General features: G+C 41.5%; 1 protein-coding gene across 1 annotated transcript in view; it reads left to right on the forward strand.

Moving 5' to 3' along the window:
- The window catches only part of USP4 (ubiquitin specific peptidase 4), a 311,070-nt gene that overhangs the window by 189,791 nt on the left and 95,766 nt on the right, over positions 1-25,513 (forward strand). The window contains exons 8-11 of the mRNA XM_053689414.1: positions 5-99; positions 682-870; positions 8,775-8,863; positions 8,948-9,187. Of these exons, the coding sequence (XP_053545389.1) occupies positions 5-99; positions 682-870; positions 8,775-8,863; positions 8,948-9,187 (613 nt within the window). The remainder of the gene's footprint in view (positions 1-4; positions 100-681; positions 871-8,774; positions 8,864-8,947; positions 9,188-25,513) is intronic.

Raw genomic sequence — 25,513 nt, forward strand, 5'->3', positions numbered from 1 at the left:
AAAGATGGTAGTGACAGATGTCTACAATCATCGTTTTCACAAAATCTTCCAAATGGATGAAATGCTGAGCCACATCATGGAAAGAGATGATCTGTTTGTGTAAGTAACATGCCATAGCTTTGCAGTTGGTATTTACGACTGGCATAAAAGTAATTGGTACTAATTAAATCATTTTGCTACTCTATATCACTCTTATGCTATTTAAGAAAGGTCATGTACCTACAGGTTGAAAAAGTATTTTCTATATGATCACACCTGATCTGAGCTACTGAGCAGTTGCTTCCCCAAATATTTATAGTGAAGATTCTGTCTACTAAGAAGCACCTTACAACGAACGCTGCAAACAAATAAAGGATCTTTCAGAATGAAGTATTTAATTCTTCATTAATGAAAGTCCCCTTTATTTGTTCCAAACACTAGGATTTACCATCACTTTAAAGGGCTGGATTTGAAGACCTGAGCTGCATTGTACTTTTGACCCACTACAAAACGTTTTAAATCTTCTGTTCGTGTGGGAGTGCAAGGGAAAAAACAAACATCAGTTATGTTCCACCAAAATAATTGATTCATAATGATAACAAACTTAAATTAAAATATTTTTTTAACAAAAATTCTGCTTCTATTATTTTTTAAATAAGCTTTTTTGGTAACTAACGAACCTAAACCTTTCTTGCTGTGCAGATATGAAGTGAAAACTTCCCGGTCCGAAGACTCAGAATGGATCACATTGCCCATCTGTTTCCGAGAGCGGCGATTTCGGCAAGCAACCTCGGCTGGTACAATCCTGTTTGGGCAACCCCTATTGGTCTCTGTACCAAAACGTAATGTCACAGCTGAAATTCTGTACAACATTGTGCTGGAGAGAATCCAGTAAGTGTAGTTTATACAATGCTGTTTTACCATAAAGATTTAATCCAATATACTTGTCAAGCTAAAAGCTAATAGCTGGTAACAGTGTTTAAATTATGTTTTTCAACTCCCTATGGATGTATTGGTTTGGGTTTTGGTTTTTTTTGTTTGTTTTTTTGTTTTTAATTATTATTGGGGTGAGAACCTCTTCTTACCTCAGTAAAAAAATTATTTCTGGTGCAAATTAAATTTTTTAATCCCTTTATAAACACTGTAAACACCTTGTAATTAAAATATATTTCTGCAGTTGTAAAATGAGTCACTGTTAGGTGAGTGAGAATTTTTTTTTTAATACATTAAAGGGACAGTCTAGTCAAAATTAAACTTACATAATTCAGATAGGGAATGCAATTTTAAACAACTTTTTTAATTTACTTTTATCATCAATTTTGCATTGTTCTCTTGGTATTCTTTGTAGAAAGCTAAACCTAGAAAGGCTCATATGTTAATTTCGAAGCCCTTGAAGGCCTCCTCTTATCTCAGTGCATTTTGACAGTTTTTCACGGCTAGTTCATGTGTGTTATATGGTTAACGTGCTAACTTCCATGCACTGATTGGCTAAAAATGCAAGTCTCTCAAAATAGCTGAAATAAGGGGTCAGTCTTCTACCACTTAGATACAAGGTAATCACAGAGGTAAAAAGTATATTAATATAACTGTTGGTTATGCAACAATAACAATTCTGCAGTAGACTGTCCCTTTATCTTTAACAAATTGCTGCAATTGTTTTTCAATAGCCAAACTCCACCCATTTCTTGTCTAATCTTAAAGGGACACTGAACCCAATTTTTTTATTTTGTGATTCAGATAGAGCATGCAGTTTTAATTTACACCTATTATGTTTTTCTTTGTTCTCTTGATATCTTTTTATTTGAAAAAGCTAAGGAGCCAGACAATTTTTGGTTCAGACCATGGACAGCTCTTGTTTATTGTTTGGTGAATTTATCCACCAATCAGAAAGAACAAACCAGGTTGTTCACCAAAAATGGGCCGGCATCTATACTTACATTCTTGCGTTTTAAATAAAGATATCAAGAGAATAAAGATTTAGGAGTAAATTAGAAAGTTGCTTAAAATTGTATGCTCTATCTGAATCATGAAAGAAAAAAATTGGGTTCAGTGTCCCTTTAACTTGTTACTGGAGTAGACTTGGCTCTCCAGTCATTTTGTTAGAAAAAATGCTTTGTTTTGCAGATATCTGGTGAAGCCAGTTAGGGACATAGATGGGATAGGCATGTGAAACTTGAAAGCCCATAGGTGTCAAACAGCAGCCAGAGAATGATGAAAAATTATTCATATTTGTAAATGGTGTACTCAATCTGACCTAATCGGTCTTTAAAAGAAAAGTTTGTCAAACTATAAACTGCTTTGTCTACGTAGAGCAGTTTTTATTTATAGGGACAGTGTACTTTAAAATTGGTTACCCCCTTAATTTGTTTTAAATAAATTTATATCAGCTGCAGAGTTTATGGGGAATTTCTCCTTTATGTTTGTTTCTTTTACAAGATATGATGAGTCCACGTATTTCATCCTTATCGGATATCGCCCCCTGGTCAGCAGGAGGAGGCAAAGAGCTCCACAGCAGAGCTGCATATATAGCTCCTCCCTTCCCTCCCACTCCAGTCATTCTCATTTTCTGTGTTAGTGATAGGAAGAGGTAAAGTGAGATGTTGGTTGAGAATTCTTCAATCAAGAGTTTTTTATTTTAAATGGTGCCTGTGTGCACTATTTTTTTCCAATAGAGCAGCTTCTGGAGTAATAGCCGCTTAGGCTGTGGCAACTAGTGGACTTTTTAAGCTCACTGTGCCTCCCTTAGGCTGTCTTCTTTTTATAGTCTTAGAGAATGAGAACTAAGACTTTTCTATCCTTGCAGGGCCTCGGGCGGAAGAGTGGACCTCTTGACACTGAAGGATCATGATGCTGTTCCTCAGCATAGAGGTAAGCGCAGTCTACTATATCTGGGGCTTGTATGCGGATCTCAGTTTGACTGTAATACTTCCTCTGTTTGTGAAAGGGCTTAAGTTAACACTTTTTCCTTTCTGCTAGTGTGGGTTCATTGGTAAAGGAATGGACCGTAACATGTAGCTTTCCCATCTCCCTCTTTCATACACCATAATTAGTTAGAGGGGCTGGGATCTGTTTTACTGCACGGTAACACTGTGTGAGGGCAATCGTTTATTAAACACGCTTGTATCAGTGTGTGATAACATTCATATTGGGCTGACACTGGGTTGTTGCACCGGAGTCAGAGGGAGAACTTCTATTTTCTCTGAGACTGCGGTGTATGGCGGCAAGTTAATTTTCACGGGTTGTTTAATACGCCCATGAAGGAGCGGGGCCTAATCTTGCGCGCTTCAGTGGCGCTGCTTGTTTGTGAAGACGACGGTGCTTTTCATCTACGGCTCCTAAGCACGCTTGTATCATGTGCAGGGGCTTTTAAGTTCACCGTGTTTTTGTATGCTGGCAGTGGTCGTGGAGGCAGGTAGGAGTCTCAGCAGAGCTGCGGCGAGGTGTCTTTGTGTGCTGAAGTTTATTGAGCATTTCCTTTCAGATCTTTTTTTGTGATGATTTAGGATCATTTTGCAAATGGCCTTTGATAATTTATATTAAAGACACAGTACACAGATTTTTATTTCTCAGTCACGACCAGGCTGGCCTTTATATTTGTACAACATATAGAACATACTACGTGTGTCATGTGTTTAGATGCCATTGTGGAGCCCCCTGTTACCCTATGTCCCTCATGTATTGAGAGAGCCTTGCAATGTAAAGAAAAAAATATTTTTTAATAAAGACATGTCTGTGGAACATTCTAGGCCTAATGATAGTAAGGGTATGCCACCATTTTTAATCCCAACGTCACAGCCCTTAACGCCCGCTCAAGCAACGCCATGCTCTAAAATGGCGTCTGCGTCTTTTACTCTGCAGGATATGGCTGCAGTTATGTCATCTACTCTCACAGAAGTTTTGTCTAAGTTGCCTGTGTTACAAGGCAAACTTAGCAGGACTGAAACCCGTGGGGTCCCTGGCACTTCTGAGGCTTTGATGACTATCTCTGATTTACCCTCCCAGACATCTGAATCGGGGGGTAGGGAGAATTAGTCTGAGGGTGAACTGAATGACTCAGGTAGTGCGTTACCCCAGACAGATTTGGATGTCGTGTCCTTTAAATTTAAACTGGAACACCTCCGTCTGTTCGGGAGGTTTTAGTGACTCTGGATGACTGCGACTCTATTGTAGTTCCCCCAGAGAAATTGTGTAAGCTGAACAGATATCTGGAAATTCCCTCTTATTCTGATACCTTTCCGGTTCCTAAGAGAATTTCGGAAATTGTTACACGGGAATGGGAAAGACCGGGTATCCCGTTCTCCCCTTCTCCGATGTTTAAGAAGATGTATCCTATAGCTTACACTGTGCGGTACTTTTGGCAAACAGTCTCTAAGGTGGAGGGAGCTATATCTACCCTGGCTAAGCGTACGACTATATAGATAGTTGTGCTTTTAAAGACCCTATGGATAAAAAGTTGGAGGGTTTTCTGAAGAGACTATTTGTTCATCAAGGGTTTCTCTTACAACCGACGGCTTGCATTGTACCAGTTACAACTGCGGCTGCCTTTTGGTTTGACGCCTTAGAGGAATCTCTGAAGACGGAGACTCCTCTAGAGGAGATAATGGATAGAATTAAGGCCCTTAAGCTGGATAATTCTTTTTTTACAGATGCCACCTTTCAGGTCGCCAAATTGGGTTTGCCATTCTAGCTCGCAGAGCCCTATGGTTAAAATCTTGGTCTGCGGATGTGTCTTCTAAGTCCAAGCTTTTGACTTCCTTTTAAAGGTAAGGCCCTTTTTGGACCTGAATTGAAGGAGATCATTTCTGACATTACGGGAGGTAAGGGTCACCTCCTACCTCCAGGATACGTCAGCCAAACAAAGAAGACAGAGTAATTTTTGTGCCTTTCAGAATTTCAAGGTGGTCCCTGCTTCCTCTGCCGCTAAGCAGGACGGGAACCTTGCCCAAACGAAGTCTGTCTGGAGACCTAACCAGACTTGGATCAAGGGTAAACAATCCAAGAAGCCCGCTGCTGCTCCCAAGACAGCATGAAGGGGCGGCCCCCGATCCGGGATCGGATCTAGTTGGGGGCAGACTTTCTCTCTTTGCCCAGGCTTGGGTAAGAGATGTTAAAGATCCTTGGACACTAGAGATCTTGTCCCAGGGGTATCTGCTGCAGTTCAAAAACTCTCCCCCAAGGGGAAGGTTTCTTCTTTCACGATTGTCTGTAGACCAGATAAAAAGAGAGGCGTTCTTACGTTGTGTAAAAGACCTCTCCACTATGGGAGTAATTTGTCCCGTTTCAAGACAGGGGCAGGGGTTTTATTCAAACCTTTTCGTGGTTCCAAAAAAAGAGGGAACGTTCCGTCCCATTTTAGATCTCAAGAGTCTAAACAAGTTACTCAGTCCCATCCTTCAAGATGGAGACTATTCGAACAATTCTTCCATTGATCCAGGAGGGTCAATATATGACTACCGTGGACTTAAAGAATGCATATCTCCATATTCTTATCCACAAGGATCATTACCAGTTCCTAAGGTTTGCCTACCTGGACAAACATTTTCAGTTTGTGGCTCTTCCCTTCGGGTTCGCCATGGCACCCAGGATCTTCACAAAGGTTCTAGGGTCTCTGCTGGCGGTTCTCAGACCGCGGGGCATTTCAGTGGCGACTTATCTGGACGATATTCTGATCCAGGCGTCTTATCAGTTGACAAAATCGCATACCGACATTGTTCTATCCTTTCTAAGGACTCATGGGTGGAAGGTGAATCTAGAAAAGAGTTCACTATTTCCACAGACAAGGGTTCCCTTCCTGGGAACTCTAATAGACTTGGTATCCATGAAAATCTTTTTCACGGAAGTCAGAAAGTTAAAGATTCTGAACACATGCCGAACCCTTCAGTCCAATCCTCCTCCATCAGTGGCTCAGTGCATGGAGGTAATCGGATGGATGGTGGCGGCGATGGACATCATTCCGTTTGCTCGTTTTCATCTCAGACCTCTGCAACTGAGCATGCTCAGACAGTGGAATGGAGATTATGCAAATTTTTCTCCTCCGATAGATCTGGATCGGGAGACAAGAGACTCTATTCTTTGGTGGTTGTCGCTGGAGCATCTGTCCCAAGGGACGTGCTTCCGCAGACCCTCATGGGTGATAGTGACAACGGACGCAAAATTGCTAGGATGGGGTGCAGTCTGGAATTCCCTGAAGGCTCAGGATATGTGGACTCGGTCGGAGTCTTTACTTCCCATCAATATTCTGGAGTTAAGAGCAATATTCAATGTGCTTCAGGCTTGGCCTCAGTTGACTTCGGCCAAGTTTATCCGATTTCAGTCGGACAACATCACGACTGTGGCTTACATCAATCATCAGTCATCAGGGAGGAACAAGGAGTTCCTTAGCGATGACAGAAGTATCCAAGATAATTCGGTGGGCGGAGGCTCACTCTTGTTATCTGTCAGCAATCTACATCCCAGGAGTGGACAACTGGGAGGCAGATTTTCTGAGCAGACAGACGTTTCATCCGGGGGGATGGGAACTTCATCCGGAGGTCTTTGCCACCCTGAATCTCAGGTGGGGCAGACCGGAATTAGATCTGATGGCGTCTCGTCAGAATGCCAAGCTCCCAAGATACAGATCCAGGTCCAGGGATCCTCAGGCCGATCTGATAGATGCCTTGGTCGTTCGACCTAGCTTATGTGTTTCCACCGTTTGCTCTCCTTCCCCGGGTGATTGCTCGAATCAAACAGGAGAGAGCTTCGGTGATTCTAATCGCTCCTGCGTGGCCTCGCAGGACTTGGTATGCCGATCTGGTGGACATGTCCTCCCTGCCACCGTGGAAGCTTCCATTGAGACAAGACATCATTCAGGGACCCTACCATCATCCGAATCTAATTTCTCTGCGACTGACTGCTTGGAGATTGAACGCTTGATTTTTATCTAAGCGTGGGTTCTCTGGTGCGGTCATTGATTCAGACACGCAAGCCTGTTACTAGAAAGATTTACCATAAGATATGTTGCAAATATCTTTATTGGTGTGAATCCAAGGGCTACTACAGGATTTTGTCTTTTCTCCAAGAAGGATTGGAGAAAGGGTTGTCAGCTAGTTCCTTAAAGGGACAGATTTCTGCTTTGTCTATTTTGTTACATAAGCGTCTGGCAGATGTTCCAGATGTTCAATCTTTTTGTCAGGCCCTGACTGGAATCCGGCCTGTGTTTGGACCAATTGCTCCTCCATGGAGTTTGAATTTAGTTCTTAATGTTCTTCAAGGGGTTCCGTTTGAACCTATGCATTCCATTGATATTAAGTTATCTTGGAAAGTTTTAATTTTAGTTGCTATTTCTTCTGCTCGCAGAGTTTCTGAGCTTTCAGCATTACAATGTGATTCTCCTTATCTGATTTTCCATTCTGATAAGGTGGTGTTGCGTACCAAACTTGGTTTTCTTCCTAAGGTTGTTTCTAACAAAAATATTAATCAGGAGATTGTTGTTCCTTCATTATGTCCTAACCCTTCTTCTAAGAAGGAGCATATGTTACATAACTTGAACGTAGTTCGTGCCTTAAAGTTTTACTTGCCGGCGACTAAGGATTTTCGTCAAACATCTTCATTGTTGGTGGTTTTTGCTCTTTCTTTTTGGCTGAAAAATATCATCCGTGTTGCATACGAGACTGCTGGACAGCAGCCTCCAGAACATATTACGGCTCATTCCACTAGGGCTGCGGCCTCCTCATGGGCATTCAAAAATTATGCTTCTGTTGAACAGATTTGCAAGGCTGCAACTTGGTCGTCTCTTCACACTTTTTCCAAATTTTACAAATGTTATACTTTTTGCTTCGTCTGAGGCTGTTTTTGGGAGAAAGGTTCTTCAAGCAGTGGTTCCTTCCGTTTTAGGTTCCTGTCTTGTCCCTCCCTTTCATCCGTGTCCTATAGCTTTGGTATTGTATCCCATAAGTAAGGATGAAATCCGTGGACTCGTCATATCTTGTAAAAGAAAAGGAAATTTATGCTTACCTGATAAATTTTTTTTTTTTATGATATGACGAGTCCACGGCCCCCCCCCTGTTTTTTTCTAGCGACAGGATTTTATTTTATTTTTGTTAAACTTCAATCACCTCTGCTCCTTGGCTTTTCCTTTCTCTTCCTAACTTCGGTCGAATGACTGGGTTGGGAGGGAAGGGAGGAGCTATATATATGCAGCTCTGCTGTGGAGCTCTTTGCCGCCTCCTGCTGACCAGGAGGCGATATCCCATAAGTAAGGATGAAATCCGTGGACTCGTCATATCGTAAAAGAAATACATTTATCAGGTAAGCATAAATTTCCTTTTTTATATAAAACATTTTAGTACCTCTCTGTCCCCCCCCCCTCTTGTAGCATAATTTATTTTAAATGTTCTTGTTTACATAGCTTTTCTACAAACATGTAAATAAATAGGTTCTACTTTAAAGGGACGGGAAACACATTATTTTTCCTTCTGGATTTTCAATTTACTTCTATTATCTCATCTGCTTCATTCCCTTGATATCCTTTGCTGAAGACGTAGCAATGCACTACTGAGAGGTCATAAGAGACAAATGTGTGCAGTCACCAGCTAGCTCCCACTAGTGTAGGATATGTTCATATTAATTTTCAACAATGGATACCAAGAACAAAGTACATTTCAATATAAAAGTAAATTTAAAAGTGTATTAAAATAGCATGCTCTGTCTGAATCATGCAAGTTTAATTTTGACTTTCCTATCCCTTTAAGATTTAAAACTGAGAATGTATAGAATAAACAAAACACTATCAAAACCAAGTTTGTTTTTCCTCCCAGGCGCTATATAAAGATGCCGCTCCCAGGGGAGTATACGTATTTAGGTGCTGAAGACCAAGTCTGCAATGGGTCAAATGGGATATATGAAGGTATGTTGTGCTCTAACCTTTATTTTACTGTTCCAGAAAGCTGCAGTTTGTGTTCAATTACTGACTTTTATTTTTGTCCCCAAGATGAGGAGATGGATCATCAAGAGGAAGAAACCCAGGATGATTCCCCAGAAGAATCCAATGGTCAGTCCGAGGACAGTGTAGAAGATGAGAGCTCCGAAGGCGGGTGCAGCCCCTGCAATAAAATGCCAAAGAAAGCCCAAGATTACCGCAAGAGACTGTTCAGCTTCAGCTTGGTGAACTCCTATGCCACTTCAGATGTGGGCTCTATGCCTGCGGAGGGATCCTTCCTGAAACTCACCTGTAAGCAACTTGTGCACAACCTGATTTCAAGCATAGAAGCCACAATAACATTTTGATAGATGTATTTGGAATATTCGGAGAGGAGCCATATCTTACAGTTTGACAATCTTACAGGGTTGTAAAACATTTTTTCAAATAAGATGTCACACTGGAAGTTTTTGGAGGGAGGAAAAAGTATTGATTTTGACACAGATACAAACTTTTGTATAACAGGCTTTACATAGGCAATGTTTTAATAGAATAGATGGTGCTGCCTATACTTTTGCAAGTGACCAGAAAAAAAATTCATTTATTTTAGTCCAGAGGACAGGGATGATGAGTTCCGTGCAGAGAATAAGAGTGCTTGTTCCCAAATTGAGCTTTCAGTGACTAAATGAGTCACGAGGTTGAGAACCTTGTGTGCGATTTAAGTGGGAAGTTATAGCAATGTATTGTACTGGATCTAAGTGGTTTTGGGTCACCTCTGATGCCTCATATCTTTGTTTCAGACACAAACATTTTATAAATCATGGTAAGTGGGGGCCACATAAAGAAAAACAGATTGCATGGCGCTTAGTTTTGACAACCCTGGTATAGAGATTGTATTAACCATCTTTACCTCACTGAAAGGCTTGTTCCGTTTTGTTCAGAATTACGGTCAATTTTCTTTAAATTCATTTTCTGTGTGACCGTAAACATTCTATGCTTATTGGGACAGTAAACTCTAAAAGTTGCATATGAAAGAGCACTATTTAAACTTTTTACATTAAATATTTCTTTCATGTAATTAGCAAGAGTCCATGAGCTAGTGACGTATGGGATATACATTCCTACCAGGAGGGGCAAAGTTTCCCAAACCTTAAAATGCCTATAAATACACCCCTCACCACACCCACAATTCAGTTTTACAAACTTTGCCTCCTATGGAGGTGGTGAAGTAAGTTTGTGCTAGATTCTACGTTGATATGCGCTCCGCAGCAGGTTGGAGCCCGGTTTTCCTCTCAGCGTGCAGTGAATGTCAGAGGGATGTGAGGAGAGTATTGCCTATTTTGAATGCAGTGATCTCCTTCTACGGGGTCTATTTCATAGGTTCTCTGTTATCGGTCGTAGAGATTCATCTCTTACCTCCCTTTTCAGATCGACGATATACTCTTATTTATATACCATTACCTCTGCTGATTTTCGTTTCAGTACTGGTTTGGCTTTCTACAAACATGTAGATGAGTGTCCTGGGGTAAGTAAGTCTTATTTTCTGTGACACTCTAAGCTATGGTTGGGCACTTTGTTTATAAAGTTCTAAATATATGTATTCAAACATTTATTTGCCTTGACTCAGGATGTTCAACATTCCTTATTTTCAGACAGTCAGTTTCATATTTGGGATAATGCACTTGAATCAATTATTTTTCTTACCTTAAAAATTTGACTCTTTTTCCCTGTGGGCTGTTAGGCTCGCGGGGGCTGAAAATGCTTCATTTTATTGCGTCATTCTTGGCGCTGACTTTTTTGGCGCAAAAAATCTTTTCAGTTTCCGGCGTCATACGTGTCGCTGGAAGTTGCGTCATTTTTGACGTTCTTTTGCGCCAAAGATGTCGGCGTTCCGGATGTGGCGTAATTTTTGGCGCCAAAAAGCATTTAGGCGCCAAATAATGTGGGCGTCTTATTTGGCGCTAAAAAATATGGGCGTCGCTTTTGTCTCCACATTATTTAAGTCTCATTTTTTCTTTGCTTCTGGTTGCTAGAAGCTTGTTCATTGGCATTTTTTCCCATTCCTGAAACTGTCATTTAAGGAATTTGATCAATTTTGCTTTATATGTTGTTTTTTCTCTTACATATTGCAAGATGTCTCACGTTGCATCTGAGTCAGAAGATACTTCAGGAAAATCGCTGTCTGGTGCTGGAACTACCAAAGCTAAGTGTATCTGCTGTAAACTTTTGGTAGCTATTCCTCCAGCTGTTGTTTGTATTAATTGTCATGACAAACTTGTTAATGCAGATAATATTTCCTTTAGTAATATACCATTACCTGTTGCAGTTCCATCAACATCTAATGTTCAGAATGTTCCTGATAACATAAGAGATTTTGTTTCTGAATCCATCAAGAAGGCTATGTCTGTTATTCCTCCTTCTAGTAAACATAAAAAATCTTTTAAAACTTCTCTTTATACAGATGAATTTTTAAATGAACATCATCATTCTGATTCTAATGACTCTTCTGGTTCAGAGGATTCTGTCTCAGAGATTGATGCTGATAAATCTTCATATTTATTTAAAATGGAATTTATTCGTTCTTTACTTAAAGAAGTACCAATTGCTTTAGAAATTGAGGATTCTGGTCCTCTTGATACTAATTCTAAACGTTTAGATAAGGTCTTTAAATCTCCTGTGGTTATTCCAGAAGTTTTTCCTGTTCCTAGTGCTATTTCTGAAGTAATTTCCAGAGAATGGGATAAATTGGGTAATTCATTTACTCCTTCTAAACGTTTTAAGCAATTATATCCTGTGCCGTCTGACAGATTAGAATTTTGGGACAAAATTCCTAGAGTTGATGGGGCTATTTCTACCCTTGCTAAACGTACTACTATTCCTACGTCAGATGGTACTTCGTTTAAGGATCCTTTAGATAGGAAAATTGAATCCTTTCTAAGAAAAGCTTATCTGTGTTCAGGTAATCTTCTTAGACCTGCTATATCATTGGCTGATGTTGCTGCAGCTTCAACTTTTTGGTTGGAAACTTTAGCGCAACAAGTAACAGATCATGATTCTCATAATATTATTATTCTTCTTCAACATGCTAATAATTTTATCTGTGATGCCATTTTTGATATTATCAGAGTTGATGTCAGGTTTATGTCTCTAGCTATTTTAGCTAGAAGAGCTTTATGGCTTAAAACTTGGAATGCTGATATGGCTTCTAAATCAACTCTACTTTCCATTTCTTTCCAGGGTAACAAATTATTTGGTTCTCAGTTGGATTCTATTATCTCAACTGTTACTGGTGGGAAAGGAACTTTTTTACCACAGGATAAAAAATCTAAGGGTAAAAACAGGGCTAATAATCGTTTTCGTTCCTTTCGTTTCAACAAAGAACAAAAGCCTGATCCTTCATCCTCAGGAGCAGTTTCAGTTTGGAAACCATCTCCAGTCTGGAATAAATCCAAGCCTTCTAGAAAAGCAAAGCCAGCTTCTAAGTCCACATGAAGGTGCGGCCCTCATTCCAGCTCAGCTGGTAGGGGGCAGGTTACGTTTTTTCAAAGAAATTTGGATCAATTCTGTTCACAATCTTTGGATTCAGAACATAGTTTCAGAAGAGATTTTTTCTTTCCCGTGTCCCAGTAAATCCAGTGAAAGCTCAAGCATTTCTGAATTGTGTTTCAGATCTAGAGTTGGCTGGAGTAATTATGCCAGTTCCAGTTCTGGAACAGGGGATGGGGTTTTATTCAAATCTCTAAATTTTACCAAAGAAGGAGAATTCCTTCAGACCAGTTCTGGATCTAAAAATATTGAATCGTTATGTAAGGATACCAACGTTCAAAATGGTAACTGTAAGGACTATCTTGCCTTTTGTTCAGCAAGGGCATTATATGTCCACAATAGATTTACAGGATGCATATCTGCATATTCCGATTCATCCAGATCATTATCAGTTCCTGAGATTCTCTTTTCTGGACAAGCATTACCAGTTTGTGGCTCTGCCGTTTGGCCTAGCTACAGCTCCAAGAATTTTTACAAAGGTTCTCGGTGCCCTTCTGTCTGTAATCAGAGAACAGGGTATTGTGGTATTTCCTTATTTGGACGATATCTTGGTACTTGCTCAGTCTTTACATTTAGCAGAATCTCATACGAATCGACTTGTGTTGTTTCTTCAAGATCATGGTTGGAGGATCAATTCACTAAAAAGTTAATTGATTCCTCAGACAAGGGTAACCTTTCTGGGTTTCCAGATAGATTCAGTGTCCATGACTCTGTCTTTGACAGACAAGAGACGTCTAAAATTGATTTCAGCTTGTCGAAACCTTCAGTCACAATCATTCCCTTCGGTAGCCTTATGCATGGAAATTCTAGGTCTTATGACTGCTGCATCGGACGCGATCCCCTTTGCTCGTTTTCACATGCGACCTCTTCAGCTCTGTATGCTGAATCAATGGTGCAGGGATTGCACAAAGATATCTCAATTAATATCTTTAAAACCGATTGTACGACACTCTCTAACGTGGTGGACAGATCACCATCGTTTAATTCAGGGGGCTTCTTTTGTGCTTCCGACCTGGACTGTAATTTCAACAGATGCAAGTCTCACAGGTTGGGGAGCTGTGTGGGGATCTCTGACGGCACAAGGAGTTTGGGAATCTCAGGAGGTGAGATTACCGATCAATATTTTGGAACTCCGTGCAATTTTCAGAGCTCTTCAGTCTTGGCCTCTTCTGAAGAGAGAATCGTTCATTTGTTTTCAGACAGACAATGTCACAACTGTGGCATACATCAATCATCAAGGAGGGACTCACAGTCCTCTGGCTATGAAAGAAGTATCTCGAATTCTGGTTTGGGCGGAATCCAGCTCCTGTCTAATATCTGCGGTTCATATCCCAGGTATAGACAATTGGGAAGCGGATTATCTCAGTCGCCAAACGTTGCATCCGGGCGAATGGTCTCTTCACCCAGAGGTATTTCTTCAGATTGTTCAAATGTGGGAGCTTCCAGAAATAGATCTGATGGCGTCTCATCTAAACAAGAAACTTCCCAGGTATCTGTCCAGATCCCGGGATCCTCAGGCGGAAGCAGTGGATGCATTATCACTTCCTTGGAAGTATCATCCTGCCTATATCTTTCCGCCTCTAGTTCTTCTTCCAAGAGTAATCTCCAAGATTCTGAGGGAATGCTCGTTTGTTCTGCTGATAGCTCCGGCATGGCCTCACAGGTTTTGGTATGCGGATCTTGTCCGGATGGCCTCTTGCCATCCGTGGACTCTTCCGCTAAGACCAGACCTTCTGTCGCAAGGTCCTTTTTTCCATCAGGATCTCAAATCCTTAAATTTAAAGGTATGGAGATTGAACGCTTGATTCTTGGTCAAAGAGGTTTCTCTGACGCTGTGATTAATACTATGTTACAGGCTCGTAAATCTGTATCCAGAGAGATATATTATAGAGTCTGGAAGACTTATATTTCTTGGTGTCTTTCTCATCATTTTTCTTGGCATTCTTTTAGAATTCCGAGAATTTTACAGTTTCTTCAGGATGGTTTAGATAAAGGTTTATCCGCAAGTTCTTTGAAAGGACAAATCTCTGCTCTTTCTGTTCTTTTTCACAGAAAGATTGCTAATCTTCCTGATATTCATTGTTTTGTACAAGCTTTGGTTCGTATAAAACATGTCATTAAGTCAATTTCTCCTCGGAGTTTGAATTTGGTTCTGAGGGCTCTTCAAGCTCCTCCGTTTGAACCTATGCATTCATTGGACATTAAATTACTTTCTTGGAAAGTTTTGTTCCTTTTGGCGATCTCTTCTGCCAGAAGAGTCTCTGAATTATCTGCTCTTTCTTGTGAGTCTCCTTTTCTGATTTTTCGTCAGGATAAGGCGGTGTTGCGAACTTCTTTTGAATTTTTACCTAAAGTTGTGAATTCCAACAACATTAGTAGAGAAATTGTGGTTCCTTCATTATGTCCTAATCCTAAGAATTCTAAGGAGAAATCGTTGCATTCTTTGGATGTTGTTAGAGCTTTGAAATATTATGTTGAAGCTACTAAGTCTTTCCGAAAGACTTCTAGTCTATTTGTTATCTTTTCCGGTTCTAGAAAAGGCCAGAAAGCTTCTGCCATTTCTTTGGCATCTTGGTTGAAATCTTTAATTCATCATGCCTATGTCGAGTCGGGTAAAACTCCGCCTCAAAGGATTACAGCTCATTCTACTAGGTCAGTTTCTACTTCCTGGGCGTTTAGGAATGAAGCTTCGCTTGATCAGATTTGCAAAGCAGCAACTTGGTCCTCTTTGCATACTTTTACTAAATTCTACCATTTTGATGTATTTTCTTCTTCAGAAGCAGTTTTTGGTAGAAAAGTACTTCAGGCAGCGGTTTCAGTTTGAATCTTCTGTTTGTGTTTTTCATTAAACTTTATTTTGGGTGTGGATTATTTTCAGCAGGAATTGGCTGTCTTTATTTTATCCCTCCCTCTCTAGTGACTCTTGCGTGGAAAGATCCACATCTTGGGTAGTCATTATCCCATACGTCACTAGCTCATGGACTCTTGCTAATTACATGAAAGAAAACATAATTTATGTAAGAACTTACCTGATAAATTCATTTCTTTCATATTAGCAAGAGTCCATGAGGCCCGCCCTTTTTTGTGGTGGTTATGATTTTTTTGTATAAAGCACAATTATTCCAATTCCTTATTTTATATGCTTTCGCACTTTTTTCTTATCACCCCACTTCTTGGCTATTCGTTAAACTGAATTGTGGGTGTGGTGAGGGGTGTATTTATAGGCATTTTAAGGTTTGGGAAACTTTGCCCCTCCTGGTAGGAATGTATATCCCATACGTCACTAGCTCATGGACTCTTGCTAATATGAAAGAAATGAATTTATCAGGTAAGTTCTTACATAAATTATGTTTTTTGGATATGTTAATGCTGTCTATTATATGCCTCAAGCACCAATTGCTCATTGGCTAAGCAGAACTCCTGCTTTATTGGTGCATAGTGACACCTCACAATCATATATTTATTTATTTTTAAATACCCTTTTAGATGAAGTAAAGAAACATTAATATCCCTTAAATACTGTGTGGATCTTGCAAATAATTTTTATTTAAGACACAATGAGTCCATGGATCATCTTAATTACAAATGGGATATTCAGCTCCTGGTCAGCAGGAGGCGGCAAAGAGCACCACAGCAGAGCTGTTAAATAGCTCCTCCCCTCCCTCCCACCCCAGTCATTCTCTTTGCCTACGTTAGTGATAGGAAGAGGTAAAGTGAGTTGTTAGATTAGATTCTTCAATCAAGAGTTTATTATTTTTGAAGTAGTGCCCAGAGTATGCTGCTTTGTTCTAGGTTGTAGCCGTAGGCCATATCAGTCTCTACAGTAGAGCTTTGGTGGCTTTAGAGCAATGGGAACTTGTGGGACATAATTCTCACTGCGCCTCCCATACTGATGCTGCCCTGACTAAGAAAACCTGAAGCATTTTACTCAGGACTTTCGTTTTCTTTCCAGGTCCATGGGAGGGAGAGGACCTCTTAAACCTGGGAACTGCCTTACTGCCAGGCAGAACATGAGGTAAGTGAGAGAGATCTCAGAGAAAGTTTGGGCACTTTCTTAAATTTGACCTCTTAAATTTGACCTCATTTAACTTGGATTCAAACTCCCCTAGTTTTAGCAGGGGATATTTAGGCAGTTAGGACGCAGGCACTGGCTTGTTTTTCATTCCCCTGGCTAATAATAAGGCTGCCTGGGTGAAATAAACAGTATATCTGCTTACAGACTTTTATAATTGGGCTTGCATTGCGGCTTAGACATGGACCCCTAATACACTGCTGGGCACAGACTAACAAAACCGGACACTAAAGGACTGAGCAACTTAAAGGGACATGACACCCACATTTTTTCTTTCATGATTTAGAAAGAGAATGCAATTTTAAACATCTTTCTAATTTATTTATATTATCTAATTTGTTTTATTCTCTTGATATTCTTTGTTGAAAAGCATATCTAGATGTGCTCAGTAGCTGCTGATTGGTTGCTGCACATAGAAGCCTTGTGTGATTGGCTCAGCATGTGCATTGCTTTTTCGTCAACTAAGGATATCTAAAAAATGAAGCAAAATAAATAGAAGTAAAGTGTAATGTTGTTTAAATTTCTATTCTCTATCTGAATCACGAAAGAAAGATTTTGGGTTTAGTGGTCCTTTAAAGACATGTTGCTGGTCAGTCTGTCTGCTTGATCCCAGGGGTGACAATGGCGACCAGGAGATTACATGTTTGCCTTTTTATTTATATAGACTACCAGTGTAGGTACAGTGTGTGCGGCGTTACTGCGATAACAGCGGTGTTGCATCTTTTAACTTGAGACTTAAGTTCTAGCCTTTTACTCAGATAATGACGACCGGGAGGTAAATTGGATGACACACACGAGGGACAGAGTTATTTAATGGCGCAGGAGTGGAGGATGGCGCAGTACAGAGAGACTCTTTCTTGTCACTTCTGGTTATCGGAAAACGCTGAGGAATTTTTTGTCTAAATGATTGCGCTTCAGTCAGCGCTGTGAGTTCAGCTTTGGGTGTAGGCAGGTTGTCTGATGCTTCAGATGGGTCAAGCTGAAGGTATAGATGGAGTGCTGACAAGTTCCTCATACATCTTCAATGTTTGACCTAATAAAAATAGATGTTTCTTTTTACCATTTAAAGGGACAGTACCACTTGCCATATGTTGATTTTATTTGCAATTGGTTAAGTTCTTTTTATTTCATATTTTTATTCTGCTATATATGAGGCAGATTGATTAAACAAGTGTGCATTAATTTTTCTATCTCACATGCAGTGCCCTGCAGTTCCTTGCTATTTCCATCTGGAATTGCGGCACAAGACATTGTTTCCTTAATGTCATGGCGATGTCTATAGACAGCAATGTTGCCATGCTAATTTGCTTTTTTCTGCACACAGAAATAAGAAATTACTTTTAAAATTTAAAGAGACAGTAACGTTTATCTGTTAATTTTTATTAAAAGAATTTCAGCTGTTTGTTTAATTCATCCTTTGTGATAGGATGGAATAAGAGCACACAAAAAATAGTTACTTTTTAAAATTTAAAGAGACAGTAACGTTTTTTTGTGTCAATTTTTATTAAAAAATGTCACTCTTTTTCTGAACCTACTCCTTCTAAGGTGTTTGTTGTTTAGGAGTCTGTTGACAATGGTCAATCTATGCCACAGATTTCTCCTACAGAGTCCCACAAAATTTTATGGCTCACATGCAGTTCCCTGCGCATCCTCTCACACTCCACCTGGAGTTACTCTGCATTTCATGCATTATGTTTTTCCCACGTGGTAGAAAACATTACTAGAGGAATTATTTTCAATCATTTAGGATGATTGATTCAGTAGTTGCTATCCCGAATGGTTCTTCACTGTTTCCTGAAAGAGGAAGATACTTCGGGATTATCTGAGAGAGAATAATATCTTTATTTGATCCTGAGGTTATTTTTCTTTCAGTTTTTTAGCTTGAACACCTCCATTTGTTACTTTAGGAGATTTTAGCTACTCTGGACGACTCAGACACTACCGGTGTAATCTATCCTAGTGCGTTCAGTAAGTTATAAGAAATGGACCGCATTCCCTATATTTTAAAGGATGTTTCCCATAGCCGACTCAGCTAAGGAGGCTGGGCAAACATTCCCTAGGGTGGAAGGAGTAGTTTCCAGCTTAACTAAGAGAACTACTATACCCTTAGAGGATAGTTGGATTTTTCAAAGGTCCTATGGACAAAAATTAGAAAAGGGATGTACACCAGGGCTTACAATGGCAACCAGCTGTGTACTTTGCTATCGTCACTAGTGCAACGGCATATTGGTTTGATGCGTTGTCTGATGCTACTAAGTCAGAAACTCCCCTGGATAAAATCCAGGATACGATAAAAGCTTTCAAATGGGCTAATTCCTTTATTTCAAATTCTTCCCTTCAAGTTATCAAACTGGGAGCATAAGTTTCAGGTTTCTGTTTCAGCTCACAGAGCCCTTATGGTTAGAGCCTTTTTTCTACGGATGTATGCTCTAAGTCTAAGCTTTTAGTGATTCCTTACAAGGGGTAGACCTTGTTGGTGACCTGGCTTGACGGAAATAATCTCTTTTGAAATTTAAATAAAAAAATAAAAATCCAAATAGCCTGCTGTTGAATCAAAGACAGCATGAAGGACATGCACCCGATCTGGGATCGGATCTTGTAGGGGGCAGACTTTCTGTCTTAGCTCAGGCTTGAGTTCGGGATCAAAAGTTTTCCTCCCAGAGGCAGGTTTCTGCTTTCAGGATTATCTGCAGATCAGACAGAAGGAGAGGTGTTCTTACACTGCGTAGGAGACCTCTCAGACCTGGGAGTGATTGTTCCAGTTCCAATACAGGGTCTGGGTTTTTTATCCCAATCGGTTTGTGGTTCCCAAAAAAAAGAGGGAACCTTCAGACCACTTTTAGATCTCAACAGTCTAAACAAATTTCTTAGTGTACCATTTGTTCAAGGTGGAAACTATTTGTTCCATTCTTCCCTTGATCCAAGAGGGTCCATTTATGACAACAATGGATTTAAAGGATGCCTACCTTCATGTGCCATTCACGAGAAACTTCTAAAGTTCTAAGGTTTGCCTTTCTGGACAAACGCTTCCAGTTCGTGGCTCTTCCTTTCGGTCTTGCCACAGCTCTGAGTTCTCACAAAAGGCTCTGGGATCGCTGTTGGCGGAGTTTCGGTTACGGGGCATTGCAGTGGTGCCCTATCTGGAAGACATCCTAGTCCAGGCGCCATCCTTACAGCAAGCAAGAATTCACACGGACAGAAGAGTCCCTTTGTCCCAAGAACAAGGGTAACTTTCTGGGGAACCATAATAGATTCCATATCAATGAAGATTTTTCTGACAATGTCAGGAAATCAGAGATTATCAATACTTGTCTAGTCATTCAGTCCACTCCTCTGCCTTCAGTGGCTCAGTGCATGGAGGTAATCGGGCTGATAGTGGCGGCTATTGACATCATCCCGTTTGCTCAGTTCCATCTCAGACCTCTGCAGTTAAGCATGCTCAGGCAGTGGATCTGAGATTATACAGATTTGTCTACTCGTATACTACTGAAGCAGGAGACAAGGGATTCTCTTCAATGGTGGTTGTCTCTGGATCATCTCTCCCAAGGAACCTGCTTTCGCAGACCATCTTGGGTGATTGTGACAACAGAGGCCAGCCTTCTAGGGTGGGGAGCAGTCTGGGGCTCCCTAAGGGCTCAGGGGGTTTGGCCAGAGTCTGTTCTTCCTATAAACATTCTGGAACTGAGAGCGATCTACAATGTTCTGGCCTGGCCTGGCCTCAGTTAGCCTTGGTCCAGTTTATCAGTTTCCAGTCGAACAAAATAACGTCAGTGACTTACATCAATCATCAGGAAGGAACGAGGAGTTCCTTAATGATGACAGAAGTATCTAAAATAATTCAGTGGGCGGAGACCCATTCTTGCTGCAGGTCGGCGATCCGCATCCCAGGGGTGGACAACTGGGAGGCGGATTTCCTGAGCAGGCAGACTACTCTTCCGGGGGAGTGGGAACTCCATCCGGAAAAGTGTTCTCCAGCTTTTTTCTTCAGTTTGCCTTTCTTCCTCGGATCATTGCTCGAATCGAGCAGGAGAGGGCATCAGTGATCCTCATAGCACCAGCTTTGCCTCACAGGATTTGGTATGCAGTTCTGGTGGACATGTCATCTCTGCCACCTTGGAGATTTCCCTTGAGGAATGATCTTTTAATTCAAGGGCCCCTCCTTCACCCAAATCTGTTTTTTCTGAAACTGACTACTTGGAGATTGAACGCTTAATATTATCTAAGCAGGGTTTTTCTGACTTGGTCATTGAGACCATGATTCAGGCTTGTAAGTTCGTTGTGCTCTACACAAACGTCTGACAGATGTCCCAGATGTACAATCGTTTTGTCAGGCCTTGGTCAGGATCAGGCCTGTATTCAAGACAGTTGCTCCTCCATGGAGTTTGAATTTAGTACTCAGAGTTCTTCAAGGGGCTCAGTTTGAGCCTATGTGTTCCTTAGATATTAAGTTGTTATCTTGGAAGGTTTTTATTTCTTGTTGCTATTTCTTCTCGGAGAATGTCAGAGCTCTCGGCATTACAGTATGAGTCTCCTTATCTTATTTTCCATTCAGATAAGGTAGTTTTACGTACTAAATTAGGATTTCTTCCTAAGGTTGTTTCTGATCGGAACAGTAATCAGGTGATTGTTGTTCTTTCTCCAACATTGGTGTGTCCGGTCCACGGCGTCATCCTTACTTGTGGGAATATCTCTTCCCCAACAGGAAATGGCAAAGAGTCCCAGCAAAGCTGGCCATATACTCCCTCCTAGGCTCCGCCCACCCCAGTCATTCTCTTTGCCGTTTCACAGGCAACATCTCCACGGAGATGATTAAGTTTTTTTTGGCGGACATAGTGAATAAGGAGTGGGAAAAGCCCGGCATACCTTTTGTTCCCCCCCCCCTATATTTAAGAAATTATTTCCTATGGTCGACCCCAGAAAGGACTTATGGCAGACAGTCCCTAAGGTCGAGGGGGCAGTTTCTACTCTTTATCAAGCGCACTATTATTCCTATTGAGGATAGTTGTGCTTTCAAAGATCCTATGGATAAAAAATTGGAGGGTTTGCTTAAAAAGATTTTTGTACAGCAAGGTTACCTTCTACAACCCATTTCGTGCATTGTTCCTGTCACTACAGCAGCGTGATTCTGGTTCGAGGAACTAGAAAAGTCGCTCAGTAGAGAGACTCCATATGAGGAGGTTATGGACAGAGTTCACGCACTTAAGTTGGCTAACTCTTTTATTTTAGATGCCGCTTTGCAATTAGCTAGATTAGCGGCGAAAAATTCAGGGTTTGCAATCGTGGCGCGCAGAGCGCTTTGGCTAAAGTCTTGGTCAGCGGATGTGTCATCCAAGACAAAATTGCTTAACATCCCTTTCAAAGGTAAAACTCTATTTGGACCAGAATTGAAAGAGATTATCTCAGACATCACTGGGGGAAAGGGCCACGCCCTTCCACAAGATAGGCCTTTCAAGGCCAAGAATAAGTCTAATTTTCGTTCCTTTCGCAATTTCAGGAACGGACCGGCCTCTAATTCTGCATCCTCTAAGCAAGAGGGTAATGCCTCACAACCCAAACCAGCCTGGAAACCGATGCAAGGCTGGAACAAGGGTAAGCAGGCCAAGAAGCCTGCTGCTGCTAACAAAACAGCATGAAGGAGTAGCCCCCGATCCGGGACCGGATCTAGTAGGGGGCAGACTCTCTCTCTTTGATCAGACTTGGGCAAGAGATGTTCAGGATCCCTGGGCACTAGAAATAGTTTCTCAGGGTTATCTTCTGGAATTCAGGGAACTACCCCCAAGGGGAAGGTTCCACATTTCTCACTTATCCTTAAACCAAATAAAGAGACAGGCGTTCTTACATTGTGTAGAAGACCTGTTAAAGATGGGAGTGATACACCCAGTTCCAATAAAGGAACAAGGAATGGGATTTTATTCCAATCTGTTCGTAGTTCCCAAAAAAGAGGGAACTTTCAGACCAATTTTGGATTTGAAGATCCTAAACAAATTTCTCAGGGTACCATCGTTCAAGATGGAAACCATTCGAACGATTCTACCCACTATCCAGGAAGGTCAATTTATGACTACCGTGGATCTAAAGGATGCGTACCTACATATTCCTATCCACAAAGAACATCATCAGTTCCTAAGGTTCGCCTTTCTGGACAAACATTTCCAGTTTGTGGCCCTCCCATTCGGGTTAGCCACTGCTCCAAGGATTTTCACAAAGGTACTAGGGTCCCTTCTAGCGGTTCTAAGACCGAGGGGCATTGCAGTAGTACCTTACTTGGACGACATTCTAATACAAGCGTCGTCCCTGTCAAAAGCAAAGGCTCATACAGACATCGTTCTGGCCTTTCTCAGATCACACGGATGGAAGGTGAACATAGAAAAAAGTTCTCTGTCTCCGTCAACAAGAGTTCCCTTCTTGGGAACAATAATAGATTCCTTAGAAATGAGGATTTTTCTGACAGAGGTCAGAAAGTCAAAACTTCTAAGCACTTGTCAAGTTCTTCATTCTGTTCCACGTCCTTCCATAGCGCAGTGCATGGAAGTAGTAGGGTTGATGGTTGCAGCAATGGACATAGTTCCTTTTGCACGAATTCATCTAAGACCATTACAACTGTGCATGCTCAAACAGTGGAATGGGGACTATACAGACTTGTCTCCAATGATTCAAGTAGATCAGAAGACCAGAGATTCACTCCGTTGGTGGCTGACCCTGGACCATCTATCCCAGGGAATGAGCTTCCGCAGACCAGAGTGGGTCATTGTCACGACCGACGCCAGTCTAGTGGGCTGGGGCGCGGTCTGGGAATCCCTGAAAGCTCAGGGACTATGGTCTCGGGAAGAGTCTCTTCTCCCGATAAACATTCTGGAACTAAGAGCGATCTTCAATGCTCTCAGGGCTTGGCCTCAGCTAGCAAAGGCCAGATTCATAAGGTTCCAATCAGACAACATGACGACCGTTGCGTATATCAATCATCAGGGGGGAACAAGGAGTTCCCTGGCGATGAAAGAAGTGACCAAAATAATTCAATGGGCGGAGGATCACTCCTGCCACCTATCTGCGATCCACATCCCAGGTGTGGAAAACTGGGAAGCGGATTATCTGAGTCGTCAGATATTCCATCGGGGGGAGTGGGAACTCCACCCGGAGATCTTTGCCCAACTAACTCAATTATGGGGCATTCCAGACATGGATCTGATGGCGTCTCGTCAGAACTTCAAGGTTCCTTGCTACGGGTCCAGATCCAGGGATCCCAAGGCGACTCTAGTAGATGCACTAGTAGCACCTTGGACCTTCAACCTAGCTTATGTATTTCCACTGTTTCCTCTCATTCCCAGGCTGGTAGCCAGGATCAAACAGGAGAGGGCCTCGGTGATCTTGATAGCTCCTGCGTGGTCACGCAGGACTTGGTATGCAGACCTGGTGAATGTCATCGGTTCCACCATGGAAGCTACCTTTGAGACAGGACCTTCTTGTTCAGGGTCCATTCGAACATCCAAATCTGGTCTCCCTCCAGCTGACGGCTTGGAGATTGAACGCTTGATTCTATCAAAGCGTGGGTTTTCAGATTCTGTGATAGATACTCTGGTTCAGGCCAGAAAACCGGTAACTAGAAAGATTTACCATAAAATATGGAAAATATATATCTGTTGGTGTGAATCCAAAGGATTCCCATGGAATAAGAAAGATTCCTAAGATTCTCTCCTTTCTACAAGAAGGTTTGGAGAAAGGATTATCTGCAAGTTCTCTAAAGGGACAGATCTCTGCTTTATCTGTGTTACTACACAAAAGACTGGCAGCTGTGCCAGATGTTCAAGCATTTGTTCAGGCTCTGGTTAGGATCAAGCCTGTTTGCAGACCTTTGACTCCTCCCTGGAGTCTAAATCTAGTTCTTTCAGTTCTTCAAGGGGTTCCGTTTGAACCTTTACATTCCATAGATATTAAGTTACTATCTTGGAAAGTTTTGTTTTTGGTTGCTATTTCTTCTGCTAGAAGAGTTTCAGAGTTATCTGCTCTGCAGTGTTCTCCGCCCTATCTGGTGTTCCATGCAGATAAGGTGGTTTTGCGTACTAAGCCTGGTTTTCTTCCAAAGGTTGTTTCTAACAAGAATATTAACCAGGAGATAGTTGTACCTTCTTTATGTCCGAATCCAGTTTCAAAGAAGGAACGTTTGTTACACAATTTGGACGTAGTCCGTGCTCTAAAATTCTATTTAGAGGCTACAAAAGATTTCAGACAAACATCTTCCTTGTTTGTTGTCTATTCTGGTAAAAGGAGAGGTCAAAAAGCGACTTCTACCTCTCTTTCCTTTTGGTTTAAAAGCATCATCCGATTGGCTTATGAGACTGCCGGACGGCAGCCTCCTGAAAGAATCACAGCTCACTCCACTAGGGCTGTGGCTTCCACATGGGCCTTCAAGAACGAGGCTTCTGTTGACCAGATATGTAAGGCAGCGACTTGGTCTTCACTGCACACTTTTGCCAAATTTTACAAATTTGATACTTTTGCTTCTTCGGAGGCTATTTTTGGGAGAAAGCCGTGGTGCCTTCCGTTTAGGTAACCTGATTTGCTCCCTCCCTTCATCCGTGTCCTAAAGCTTTGGTATTGGTTCCCACAAGTTAGGATGACGCCGTGGACCGGACACACCAATGTTGGAGAAAACAGAATTTATGCTTACCTGATAAATTACTTTCTCCAACGGTGTGTCCGGTCCACGGCCCGCCCTGGTTTTTTAATCAGGTCTGATGAATTATTTTCTCTAACTACAGTCACCACGGTACCATATGGTTTCTCCTATATTTTTCCTCCTGTCCGTCGGTCGAATGACTGGGGTGGGCGGAGCCTAGCAGGGACTATATGGCCAGCTTTGCTGGGACTCTTTGCCATTTCCTGTTGGGGAAGAGATATTCCCACAAGTAAGGATGACGCCGTGGACCGGACACACCGTTGGAGAAAGTAATTTATCAGGTAAGCATAAATTCTGTTTTTCCTTTGTCCTAATCCTCCTCCTCAGAAGGAAAGACTTCTGCACA

Source organism: Bombina bombina, chromosome 7, assembly GCF_027579735.1.
Source record: "Bombina bombina isolate aBomBom1 chromosome 7, aBomBom1.pri, whole genome shotgun sequence".
In the NCBI taxonomy this organism is placed as follows: domain Eukaryota; kingdom Metazoa; phylum Chordata; class Amphibia; order Anura; family Bombinatoridae; genus Bombina; species Bombina bombina.